Raw genomic sequence first — 12,839 nt, forward strand, 5'->3', positions numbered from 1 at the left:
CTGCTGTTGTGAATAAATTTTGCTCGTAGCTTCAGCCTTATCTTATCCTTGTAGCACTCGGTCAATGAATCATCCTGTCAAATTACTGGCTTGTATTACAGAACATTTTTGTTGCACCCAGATAGCAATATGGTTTGTCAAATGTTATAGGCTGATCTTACACCAAATTCTTGCTCTGGCATTTCATAGAATCATAGAATCATAGAATCATTGAGGTTGGAAAAGACCTCTAAGATCATCGAGTCCAACCATCGACCCAACATCACCGCGCCCACTAAACCATGTCCCTAAGTGCCTCATCTACTCGTCTTTTAAATACCTCCAGGGATGGGGACTCAACCACTTCCCTGGGCAGCCTGTTCCAATGTTTCACCACTCTTTCAGGAAAGACATTTTTCCTCACGTCCAATCTAAACCTCCCCTGGTGCCACTTGAGGCTATTTCCTCTCGTCCTATCACTAGTTACTTGGGAGAAGAGACCGACACCCACCTCACTACAACCTCCTTTCAGGTAGTTGTAGAGAGTGATGAGGTCTCCCCTCAGCCTCCTTTTCTCCAGGCTAAACAACCCCAGTTCCCTCAGCCGCTCCTCATAAGACTTGTTCTCCAGACCCCTCACCAGCCTCGTTGCCCTTCTCTGGACACGCTCCAGAACCTCAATGTCCTTCTTGTAGTGAGGGGCCCAAAACTGAACACAGGATTCGAGGTGCAGCCTCCCCAGTGCCGAGTACAGGGGCACAATCACTTCCCTAGTCCTGCTGGCCACACTATTTCTGATACAGGCCAGGATGCCATTGGCCTTCTTGGCCACCTGGGCACACTGCCGGCTCATGTTCAGCCGGCTGTCGACCAACACCCCCAGGTCCTTTTCCTCCAGGCAGCTTTCCAGCCACTCTTCCCCAAACCTGTAGCGCTGCATGGGGTTGTTGTGGCCGAAGTGCAGGACCCGGCACTTGGCCTTGTTGAACCTCATACAATTGGCCTGGGCCCATCGACCCAGCCTGTCCAGGTCCCTCTGCAGAGCCTTCCTACCCTCGAGCAGATCAACACTCCCGCCCAACTTGGTGTCGTCTGCAAACTTACTGAGGGTGCACTCGATCCCCTCATCCAGATCATCGATAAAGATATTAAACAAGACCGGCCCCAGTACTGAGCCCTGGGGAACACCGCTCGTGACCGGCCGCCAACTGGATGTAACTCCATTCACCACAACTCTCTGGGCCCGGCCGTCCACCCAGTTTTTGAGCCAGCACAGAGTACACCTGTCTAAGCCGACAGGTGTAACAAATAAAATAAATTTTGTTTATAAATTTTGTTTTATACATTTGTTTTATTTTCTCAATAAACATAAAGTACCATTAGAACTGCATGGAGGAAGGGATGTCAAAGAGAGAGTTGTCACAAGCATCACTTAAAAGAGACAAGAAAAGCTGACGATTTTCATGAAATCCGAAATTTTGACCAAGTCTAGCTGAAGTTATTTTCCAAATTGTTATTTTATCTACATTTAAACCTGTGTGCTCTACCAAGTGCTTCAAAAAGTCTGATGGAGAATGAGATTCTTCACTGTGGTAACCCCTGTGAACTCGATTTACACGCTTCAAGGCTGTAGTACACTTGGAGGGTACGTTAGTATCTGGAGGGACGAAAAATTTTGTGTGCTTATCCTTTAATAATTGTCAGTGATCTGTACATTATTGGATATCACTGCTTTTAAATATTGCCTTGGAGCAAATCTGATACTGCTGGGTGGTTTCTGGTAAGCAATAGCGAATACTGCAATCTGAATTTTCAAGCAGTGACATTTCTCTCGTCATCTGCTCTGCTACAGGTGAAATAGCACCAGCCACAGGCTGTTTCCCAGGGACTGCCATCTTCGCAGCTTGCGGGCTGTGGAGATGGACAGCCGTCCGTCCAGCCTCTTTCACTAGTAGTGAATAATCCCGTGAAAGAAGGATGTTTTAACATAAGTGCCCTAAATGCATAGAGTGGCTTGCTCACATGTGGTTTTGGGACATGTCCCAGGCCCCACGGGTGAATGGATAGAAGAGCTCACTGAAAAGCCCCAGCATGTGACCGTGACGGTGCTAAGCTCCACTACTGCCCTGACATCCTGGACGGCATCACAAGAGAGCGGCGGCAACAGCACCATCGTGTCCGTGGTCTCCCTGACCTGTCAGAAGCAAAAGGAAAGTCAAAGGCTTGAAAAACACTACTGCACTGAGGTAAGGGGCAAAAGCTGGAGCCTTTTTAAATACAGGAAAAAATTGTTAATCATCCTGCTGTTTGGGATCGTTGTGCCCAAGGGCCCTATCAGGCTCAGGGCTGCAAAGCACAGCGGTAAGTGCTCCCTTCTGCAATTTGAAGGGACACAGCTGATGCAGAGTGGAGGGGAGAGCACAGCATACAGGAATGACAGTGTGCAGTAAACCAGATTAGTGTTAAAACTGTATTTCTGCTGGACTGACTTTGGCCAATCCTTTGTTCAAGCTTGTGAGTTATGTTGTACCCTTTGAGACACTTTTGTGGCAGTAGGCAAAATGGTGCCATATCATAATAACACTAAGGCATACGCTGTAATCCATTTGTATTAAGAAAAACGCTCACATGCATGATTATCATCAAACTAGCATAAATTCTTTCTTAGATTTTCTACATATGAATACAGAACCTGACTCTAAACTTCCTGGAAGTTTAGAGGTGATCAGAAGTCAGCTTTTCTTTTCATCCATAAAAAAAGATGTCAGCACTGGGAAGTAAATAATAACCCAGACTACCTGTGATTTGGATGGACAACAATTCTTTAGGGCTGCCATATGGGACGTGTTTATAATGATCAAGAATCCTGAACCCCAAATACGGCAGTTTTCTGTTACTTGAAACCCTTAGTGAGTGCAACCCCACATCAGATCCTGTGGCTATGATGGATCAGTGGCATGTGGCTTCAGTTAGAAAGAGGTTTTAGCCCACATCTCAGTTACCTTACCAAGATGTTGATAAGGCCATTTTCTGAGCAGTGCCACAACTTCTGTCTGGCTCCCTAAATATGTGTGATGGAGGAGTCCGCAAAGGACTACAGTGCTGCCCTGCTGCACCCTCAGCTTGCCCATGGGAATGGAAGGAGACTGCTAACACTCCCAGTAAATCTTCATCTCCTTCAACTTTGTGATTAGCCGTGCAAGTTAATTAACACAGGGAGTCTGCATCCTTTAAAAATGTCTTTTAAAATAAATCTTTGTCAAAATGTTTTGAGTTTTATTCCAAGATTGTCCATGAACTTAAACATTTGGAAGTGTCTTTAGATGACAATTTGAGAATTATTTTTCAGAATCAGCTTGTAATCTCCTTGAGTTATTTTCCTTTCATTTATTAAAAGTGCAGTCATTACAACAGGAAGCAAAACAATACAGTACATGATTATAAACCAAAGATAGCAAGTATATACATATATGATTAAAGTAAATAATAGAAGATTCATCTACAAACTCAAAAACAAGTACCTAAAGCTAATCTGTGAATAAACAACATATCTGTAAAAGTAAATGAGTGTTTATTGCAAGTAGGTAGAAAGGTCTAAATACAGTTATTTGTTTCTTTTTGTCATTACAGATATTCATACCACCTCTAATCAAATTTTATCAGCTTATTATACTTGGAATTATTAATGTCTGTTGGTTTGAATTCTCCTTGACAAGCTGAAAAGGGCAAAATTCAGTGCGGAGTTCTATCCATTTCTACCATTATGCATGATTTAAAAGTGATTTAGCTTTCCAAAGCAGCTGTTACAGACAAATTCCCTTCCTCACTAAATCTGTTCTGGCACTGATGTAGTCACGTGCATCGCAATAAAACACCAGTGCAAAGGTGGCTGTGATACAGACTTTGGAAAGGTTGCAAAGAAAATATTAGTAGGAAATATCAGCCTGCAGTTGTAGAAGAGGTGCATGAAGTCCTTTCCTCAAAGCGGCTCTGTGCATTTGTTGTTAGCTGGCTCTTCAGGAGACAAGGCTTTTCATATTGAATCAGACCAGGAATCACCTGGTCAAGCATTCTGCCTCCAGCTCTGACTGATACCTGGTGTGCCACAGCAGAAATTTTAATGGTGATGTTTCAAACTGAAAAGAAAAATCACAAGGTCCCTTAGTCAGGTTTTGTAGTGCTGTGCAGGAGAGGTGAAATAATTCCTCTCTGATTTCACCACGCGGTCATTTAACACTTGCATTCAGAAGACAGCTTTCCCATAACGCTGCCTTCAGCTCACATAGCTGCAGATGAATCAGATGGCCCATGAAAAACCTCAGGCTTTTATTGAAAACACACCATCTAAATACTCCAGCCTGAATAATATCACCTGAATATGAATAATGTAGCCTGAATATTTCAATAAACTTTGACAGTAGGAGAGAGTGGGTCTGCAGTGTGACAGCTGGCCTTACACAGCAAGGCAAGTGTGATTCTCTGAGTCAGATCATTTGTCAAGTCAGTCCTGACCACTTTCACAGTTTTGCCATTTTGGGCTTAATGAATGGAGTTTTAGCTGCTGATGCCAGTGTCTTCAGAATCACGCCTTTTGTAACTGGAGTAGTTCATGTACAGTCTCAATCTTCTTTTAATTAACCAAGTAAGTACCTCATATCTGATGTATTCCCCTCCTATTAGGTGAATTCAAGCAGCAGCCTCATTGAAAATCTCGTTCCTGGTGCCCAGTACCAAGTTGTGGTTTACTTACGGAAAGGACCGTTGGTTGGACCGCCTTCTGATCCTGTTACATTTTCCATTGGTAACCCCTGCATCTACTGCTTGATATGTGTTTTGTTTTGTTTTTAAATATGTATAGTGTATTCATTAAGCCCTAGAGCCCAAAATTGTCGTGTTGGTTATTTCAAATGTAATGAGCACTTACTGAGAATATTTTTCTTGCATTGTCTAGCTCATTACTGAGGTGGGGAAAATACTCCTTCAGTGGAAGACAGATAGTTCACATTTAAATGTTAAGTTATTACCAAACCTAACTAGAGACCAATTATGGCCAGGATTCACACACAGAGGGCCCTGTGGAAAGAAACATCTTCACCCTTGGACACCTGAATATATGTTTGTCTCTAGCAGTGCTCATGGTCTATGTCACTTAGGGTGGCAGTCACCTCACTTAGGTGTAGCCAGCCTGAGCTGCACGTGGTCTGTGATGCATGGAGAGATGTGGGCACTTCCTAGAGGTGCTTCATTCCCACTGACTCATGAAATGTGTGGGACTGCTGTTAAGACATTTGTTGTAAATGTCCTTTATGAAGGATGTAATGCGGCCCAGTCTGAAGGCCACAGTGCTAAGAGTCAGGACAGCTGGCTTATCTCCTACGGTAGTACATGACCATCACCAACTTCCATTGTGTATGCCTTGATTTTCTTGAGTCTAACAGTGGATCTTGATGTTCTCTGCTTTGAGATTTGAAGATAAGAAGAACCCTCTGAGACTGAGAATAACATTGTCAAGAATGTGGTTTTATGGCCAACAGGCAGAGCTGCTGCCCCCATGCCTGTAATTCAGGATTTCACCAGGCTCCTAAATAAAGAGTCACTTAGGATAGAATTCAGTATCTTTTAGTTTCAGTATAATTTATTTTGTTAACGTTACCACTTTAACAAAACGTATTAAGAAGAGAAAGGGCAAAGAGAAAGAGATTCAGTGTAAAGAATTACATTTGCAGAGAAATATTTAGCCTGAGTCACCCAGCTTCTCCTTTTAACAAATAGTCTGCCTTGTGTGAGAGCAGGTGGCTGAAAGCTAGAGATTTTCAGTATTTTTCATTCTGCTTCCTCTCTGTGATGTAGGGAAGAAAGCGAAACAGAAAAAAACAAAGTGAACCTGTTAAGAATTGAGTCCTTAAATGAAAGCAAATATGTGGACTAATGAATATGGTGAGAGCCTTTTCATTCTAGGCAATCTCCTTATATATTTTCATAAATTGGGTCTGAATAAAAATTTGAAAAGAGAGTATGGTATATTTCAGTAAAGGAAAAAATAGTAAGTAAAATACATATATACTTTATTATTAAAATCTCTATCATGCGACAATTTTTACAAATGCTTTTGGTTTTCTTTCTCACTGTAGTTACTTCAGAAATCTGCAAAATTCTATTTTCACCTGAGAAAGTAAAATCATACATTCCCAAAGTAAATAAGTTCCTTCATTATCTCCACTTCTGTGTGGCCTCACAACCATAAAAGGTTTTTACTAAACTCAAAATGGCAATCAGTTTCTAAACAAAACATCTCATAGGTTTCTTATTATAAAGGGGATGTTTTTATGGAGTAAAACGACAGTTGTATGAGTTTTCATTTCATAACAGGATATTGAATTTGATATTAAAATAGTAGAACTCCAAAACAAACGGTTCTGTGAAATTATCAGTTGTGGTTAATGATGAATGAAACTGAAATAAGATAAAATACACTTTAAAAAGTATTCAATTCTCCCCACGTTTATCCTAAGCCTCGCTATCACTGGGTGAGTATTAACACTTCAGAGAAAGCAAAGAAAAGATGTGGTAAATGATTTATGAAGGGAAAGGCAATCATGTGCTAACATGGGCTGAAGTAATCTGGGTGCTGGTCTCGGCTCTGACCCGGTGTGCAATAGCTGGGGCTCTGCAACCCTTGCAAATGTTAGCAAAGTACTTATTTAAGTAGCCTCAGTTAAGTCATGAAGAATAATTGCTTTCCAGACAAGTAAGGGTTGCAGAAGTTGACCCTTATGTGACACTGTTCAAATCACTTGACTTCTCTTTCTCAGTGTCATCATCTGTAAGGCAAGAATAGCATTACATGACAGCACCTTTAGGTTCCCCAGGGAAGGAGGGATAGACGTAAAAAGTTTCTCGTAGTCTTCATCTTCCAAAGTGTTATGGCTTTTGATGCTTTTGTTTTTGAACAACTTGAAATATCTCCTAAACATCCTGATTTTCAAAGTAGAATGGAACCCTCCATTTATGAAAAATCAAGCCCTGGACTTCATCTCAAGCTAAGCAGCCAACACCAAGTAGCCTGTAGTCATTTCTGGAAAAGTAGACATAACAAACTGGAGGACAAATGCTGAAAAAATGGTATTCAACTGCTTGTGACAAGGAAGCTCTTGGGAATTAAAGTCAGGAACAAACCAGAAATAGGTAGAATTTGGTTAAGGAAAGGTATTGTTTTAAAATAAAGTGTAACTGATAAGACACGCATTACTAACCACAATTTCTGGTTTATAGTGCCCACTGGAATAAAGGATCTGACGCTTTACCCTTTGGGACCTACTGCTGTGGTTTTGAGCTGGAACAGACCTTTCCTTGGGGTGTTCAGGAAATATGTTGTAGAAATGTTTTACTTCAACCCATCAACGATGACCTCTGAGTGGACAACCTACTATGAAATAGCAGCAACCGTCTCCTTAACTGCCTCCGTGGTAAAGTGACCATTGCTGACTATTGCTTTCCCATGCCTGTGTGGCCCTGGCACCTTGTGAGATTTCTTTGCCCAGCCTTTCCCCCATGAATATGTACATATGCCTTTAAGCCTGGCACATTTTTCCAGGCAAAGCAGAGAAAATGGCCAGGATGCTAGAGGCATTTTCTGTTCTAAAGTAAGGGAATGCCAGCTGAACCATGCTAAATTTTAAGCAGAGCGGTGAGATGAGCCTCTTTTTTGTTGACAAATGGGCATGTTCAGCAAGTCCAGAGGCAGCTTCAGTTTGTGGGTCAGTTTGTCAGGCTTTAAAAACTCCATCATCTCCTTGGGGGGAAGAGATTAAAAAAACCCCTTATCTACATAATTAATATTGATAATATGGATTTGGGGCTTGTGGGCTAGTCTTGCAGGGTGCCATCTGGAAGGCTTAGCTGCAGAGAAGGTCTTGTGAAAATAGCCTTTATGTTTCTGAAGCTACAAAGACTTATGCCAGGATTTCAACTAGGTGGAGACTGGTCTCTAGAAGAACACACATACACATATACACACACGCATCTTTGCAGAAATAAAGTGAAATGTTCCTCTTCCTTTCCATTAGTTCTAGAGAAGGTGAATAGATTTTATTCAGACTTTGCTGTAGCACAAGACAGCAAGCAATTTTAGCTGAAATTAGTTGTTCAGAAAGTTATGAGTATGCAAAAAGGATAGCAATAACTTTTGCTGCTTGTGAGAGCCACAGTGATTTACTGTAATTGATTTGCATAATACCATTTGTAGAGTCATTTTGGCTACAGCGGCTTAACTGTAATTGGGTACGTGACTGTAAATCTAGCACATAAATCTCCAGGGAAATTAAAAACAAAAATAACTTACCAAATGAGTAATTAATATCTTGTAATCATGACTCAGCACAATTAGATTAATACCTGAGTGATCCAAGTCATCTTAGAAGTAATGCCATCTTCCAGAGCTAATGTGGTTCATTAGAAAATGAGATTATATTGTCCCTTACTGTTGCAAATCCTGTTCAAGGAAGCCAAGTTGGAATTCCTTTGTCTGAATTTCAGTCTGAAATGTGACAGTGCTATATCGCAGCTGAAGTGAGCATTTCTTAAAGAATAATTTTAAAGAGTAAGCCTGAATTAGAAAAAGAGTGTCTCCCTGTTCTTCTGTTATGGCATTTAACATACAGGTAGGTGTTGGTGAACTTTTGTTTGGGTTCTCTAGCGGTGCTCCAGAATCCCACCATGTACCGCAAATTTCCTTATGATCTACTGACATCTCTGAGTGGTGTATTCTGGAGCAAGTGGGCAGGAGTGTTGATCTGCTCGAGGGTAGGAAGGCTCTGCAGAGGGACCTGGACAGGCTGGATCGATGGGCCCAGGCCAATTGTATGAGGTTCAACAAGGCCAAGTGCCGGGTCCTGCACTTCGGCCACAACAGCCCCATGCAGCGCTACAGGCTTGGGGAAGAGTGGCTGGAAAGCTGCCTGTTGGAAAAGGACCTGGGGGTGCTGGTTGACAGTCGGCTGAATATGAGCCGGCAGTGTGCCCAGGTGGCCAAGAAGGCCAATGGCATCCTGGCCTGTATCAGAAATAGTGTGGCCAGCAGGACTAGGGAAGTGATCGTGCCCCTGTACTCAGCCCTGGTGAGGCCGCACCTCGAATACTGTGTTCAGTTTTGGGCCCCTCACTACAAGAAGGACGTTGAGGTGCTGGAGCGTGTCCAGAGAAGGGCAACGAGGCTGGTGAGGGGTCTGGAGAACAAGCCTTATGAGGAGCGGCTGAGGGAACTGGGGTTGTTTAGCCTGGAGAAAAGGAGGCTGAGGGGAGACCTCATCGCTCTCTACAACTACCTGAAAGGAGGATGTAGCGAGGTGGGTGTCGGTCTCTTCTCCCAAGTAACTAGTGATAGGACGAGAGGAAATGGCCTCAAGTTGTGCCAGGGGAGGTTTAGATTGGACGTGAGGGAAAATGTCTTTCCTGAAAGAGTGGTTAAACATTGGACCAGGCTGCCCAGGGAAGTGGTTGAGTCCCCATCCCTGGAGGTATTGAAAAGACGTGTAGATGAGGCGCTTAGGGACATGGTTTAGTGGGCGCGGTGATGTTGGGTTGATGGTTGGACTCGATGATCTTAGAGGTCTTTTCCAACCTCAATGATTCTATGATTCTATGATTCTAAGTGTCAAGCCCAGTGAGGAGGCCGGGGAATCAAAAATCAAGCTATCTGAGAGCTTAGATCAAAAATTATTTCCTGAAGGGTTATCACTTGATGAGAACCTTTGGAACTGAATTTGCCCTTTCACTCTGTTTAGTTGCTTCGTTCATTTTGTGCTCTGCATCTTTTTTTAAAATTGTCAAATCAATGTTGGCATTTTCAATATTACACCAGGGGCATGTCAGAAGAAGTCCAAGCATCTTCAAGGTTTTGGTGTTAATTGGACACAACTTTTCCTAAAAAGCATAAAGAGAATAGTCCACAAACCCTACATTTGGATTGCCTTGTAGTATCTGGGGAAAAAAGGCCACTACAAACAGCAGAGATCTGTAAAAATAGCAATTTCTAATTTGTTGAAAATTTTCATTATTTGCTTTTATTTTGAATTTTAAAAATATCATGAGGCTTTTCATTTAAATGTAAAATTAAATATTTGAAGTGTTTTGTGCTGTCAATGGAAGTATTTGAATTTTCATTTAAATATTACATACGACATTATAATATAAAATACATTGCATTTTATACTTCATTTGTATCTCTTTTGTATTTATATATATAATTTATGTCTCATAAGTCATTTATGTTTCATTCGTATTTCATTTATAATAAATGATAATACAAAGTTAAATACACTTTGAAAATTGGAAAAAATGAGTCTTCTGAAGTGACAATATCTGAGTCAAAAACATTGTTTCTAATTTATCCTCAAACCCTATCTAATCAAAATAGAAAAGCCTACATTTTCCAGTTAAATATTCTGCCTTCATCAAATCAGAATTTTGTGATGGAAGATCGCTCTGCAGGAATCATTCTCGCCGCCCTGGAAATGAATGAGAGGTTCCTGTGGTGGGTAGGACCTGGGCCCATGTTCATGTGGATAAGAGCAGAGCCACCACAACCATGTTTGCTCTCACCGCACAGATTTTTTAATAAATTGAAATCCCAAAGTACGGAGGTTTCCACTGGAGTAAGGAGTGGGAGCTCAGTAAAATGGTCCCATGTGTGGGCAGTAGCTTTATAAATATTGTCATGTTTTATAAGTCACACCTCACGCTGGCGAATTTTCTCCTGAGCTGCTGTTTCTCTTTTGTCACTTTACAGAGAATAGCTAACCTGCTGCCTGCTTGGTATTACAATTTCCGGGTCACCATGGTGACTTGGGGGGACCCAGAGCTGAGCTGCTGTGACAGCTCCACCATCAGCTTCATAACAGGTAAGCAGGCGCCTGAAAAGACCTTGGAAATGCTTCCGCGAGCAGAAGTGCTGAGCAAGTCCGGCTTGGATGTTGCGTTTCACCTGCACATACTTGCAAGCTAGGGCATTTAATAGCTAAGTGGGGTTTGGGGGGGTTTTGTTTTTTGGGCGTTTTATTTTTCTGATTTTTTTTTAAGGAAACCTCTGAGGACTGCTTTAAGTGATAATTTTCCTATGCAAAGCACAGTGTTTGATTACTCTGTTCCAGTCCTCTCCATCAGCTGAATGCATGGCTCCAGTGAAGGCCAGTGATCCTGCTTGTCTTTTATGACACTGTATGTTTTACACATTGAGAAGTTAATGGGTAAATAAGTAATCTAAATTCTTAGGTTTGGTAATACTATGAAACATTTTTTCGTATATTTTCAATGTTTCCAAATGCTTTTTCCTCCTTTTCCCCCCTCCCAATAGTCCACAGATCAGACCGTGACTGCACCTCGGCTAACATGGAGTAGAATTATGCATTCTTAGGCAGACCAAGTGCAGGTAGTATGTCCGGTAGCACGTTATTCTTGTCCTCTAGCTTTGCCTTTTCTGCTGGGTGTTTTTTACATGCTCACAGTAAGGAGAGAAGGGTGCTCCTGTGATCGAGGCATTGCACCCGCGCTGGGTGGATTTGCCTTGGGAAACTGTGTGGTGCTGGCAAGTCATTCGTAATCTGGATTCTCAGCTGCAGTAAATTGATGTAACCACATGGATCGCCCTCTACCAGTTGGGACCAGCCTTGCATCTAACACACCAATCTTCAATGTGTCAAACAGATTAGCCATAGAGGGAACAGCATACAGGAGGTCCTGTTAGCACCTTGCCACGTGTTCCTAGCATCCAGGCTGGTTAAGTCAGATTTCCCTATTGAATCATTTTGCTTTTATGCACCGCGTTTCAGTTCACCTTGCAGAAGGTGACTGAAAGCAGTAAATAATTCAGATGCATCAAAAGAGGAAATAAAGTATGACTCACTCTTCTTTTCTAGCTGTAGAAATTATATTACGAGGAGCCTACAAGGTCCCAGCCACTCCCTCCAAAACAGATACTAGCCTCGTCCCAGATTTTCTTTTTGGTGAGAGGCTAAAAAGGTGTCTCTGAGGAAGGAACTGCATGAGGCACATTTGCAATGATGATTAATGTAGTGCCTGTGCTCAACAGACCCACGAAAGAAAAATTATTAGTGGGTTAAGTCCTAGCTCCACTGAAGTCAGCAGAAGCCCTCCCATCCTGAGATATCTGGTCCCAAGCTACACTGCCAGAAAATTCTGGTGCTTCTCTAGTGTATCAGAAACTCATAGCACCCACCAGGGCCCCATGAAGGGTCTCCAGGGATATTCATTGTCCTTTGGCATCAATCAATCAACTTTTCTGTAGCACTATAAGGAAGCAATTTTCCAGCTGGTTGTTTGCTGTATGAGGGGAGAAATGTTTTTTCAAACTGATTTGGGTACCAGGTTCAGCATTTTAGAGTGGAAATGTTCCAGCAGGGCCCTCACGCTTCAATATTGTGTCTCCAGAAACCTGCAGCAGAAATTAGGGAGATTAATGTTATTCTAAAATATAAGCCGTCATCAGGATCCGTCTGGGTCTCTGTATGGGGAAAGTAAAGACTGTTACTGCTATTAGATGAAAAATGGATCAACTCCTTAACTAGCAGATGTAGACAAAAATCAGAAATGGATGAATCTCTTAGATAATGTCATCCATTTATGACTGGCAAAACCTCTCTTCAAAAAGGTCATGTGGTCCTAAGTGAAAATATCCAGAAAATATCCAACTGGAAGGTTGTACCAATGCTTAATACCTCTTATTATCAAAGGTTTATCCTTTGCTTCTGATCTGAATTTTTCTATTTTTAATATCCAGTCCATAATTCTTGTTACACTTTTCTCCAATCGATTGAAGAGACACAAAGCTTTTTTCCTCTCTCTGT

General features: G+C 41.9%; 1 protein-coding gene across 1 annotated transcript in view; it reads left to right on the plus strand.

Annotated features, from left to right (window-relative positions):
- PTPRO (protein tyrosine phosphatase receptor type O) overlaps positions 1 to 12,839 on the plus strand; it is a 157,852-nt gene that overhangs the window by 104,992 nt on the left and 40,021 nt on the right. Inside the window, 4 exon segments of the mRNA XM_076342166.1 lie at positions 2,026 to 2,225; positions 4,660 to 4,780; positions 7,252 to 7,445; positions 10,766 to 10,877. Coding sequence (XP_076198281.1) covers positions 2,026 to 2,225; positions 4,660 to 4,780; positions 7,252 to 7,445; positions 10,766 to 10,877 — 627 coding nt within the window.

This window comes from Aptenodytes patagonicus, chromosome 1 (assembly GCF_965638725.1).
Source record: "Aptenodytes patagonicus chromosome 1, bAptPat1.pri.cur, whole genome shotgun sequence".
Classification (NCBI taxonomy): Eukaryota; Metazoa; Chordata; class Aves; order Sphenisciformes; family Spheniscidae; genus Aptenodytes; species Aptenodytes patagonicus.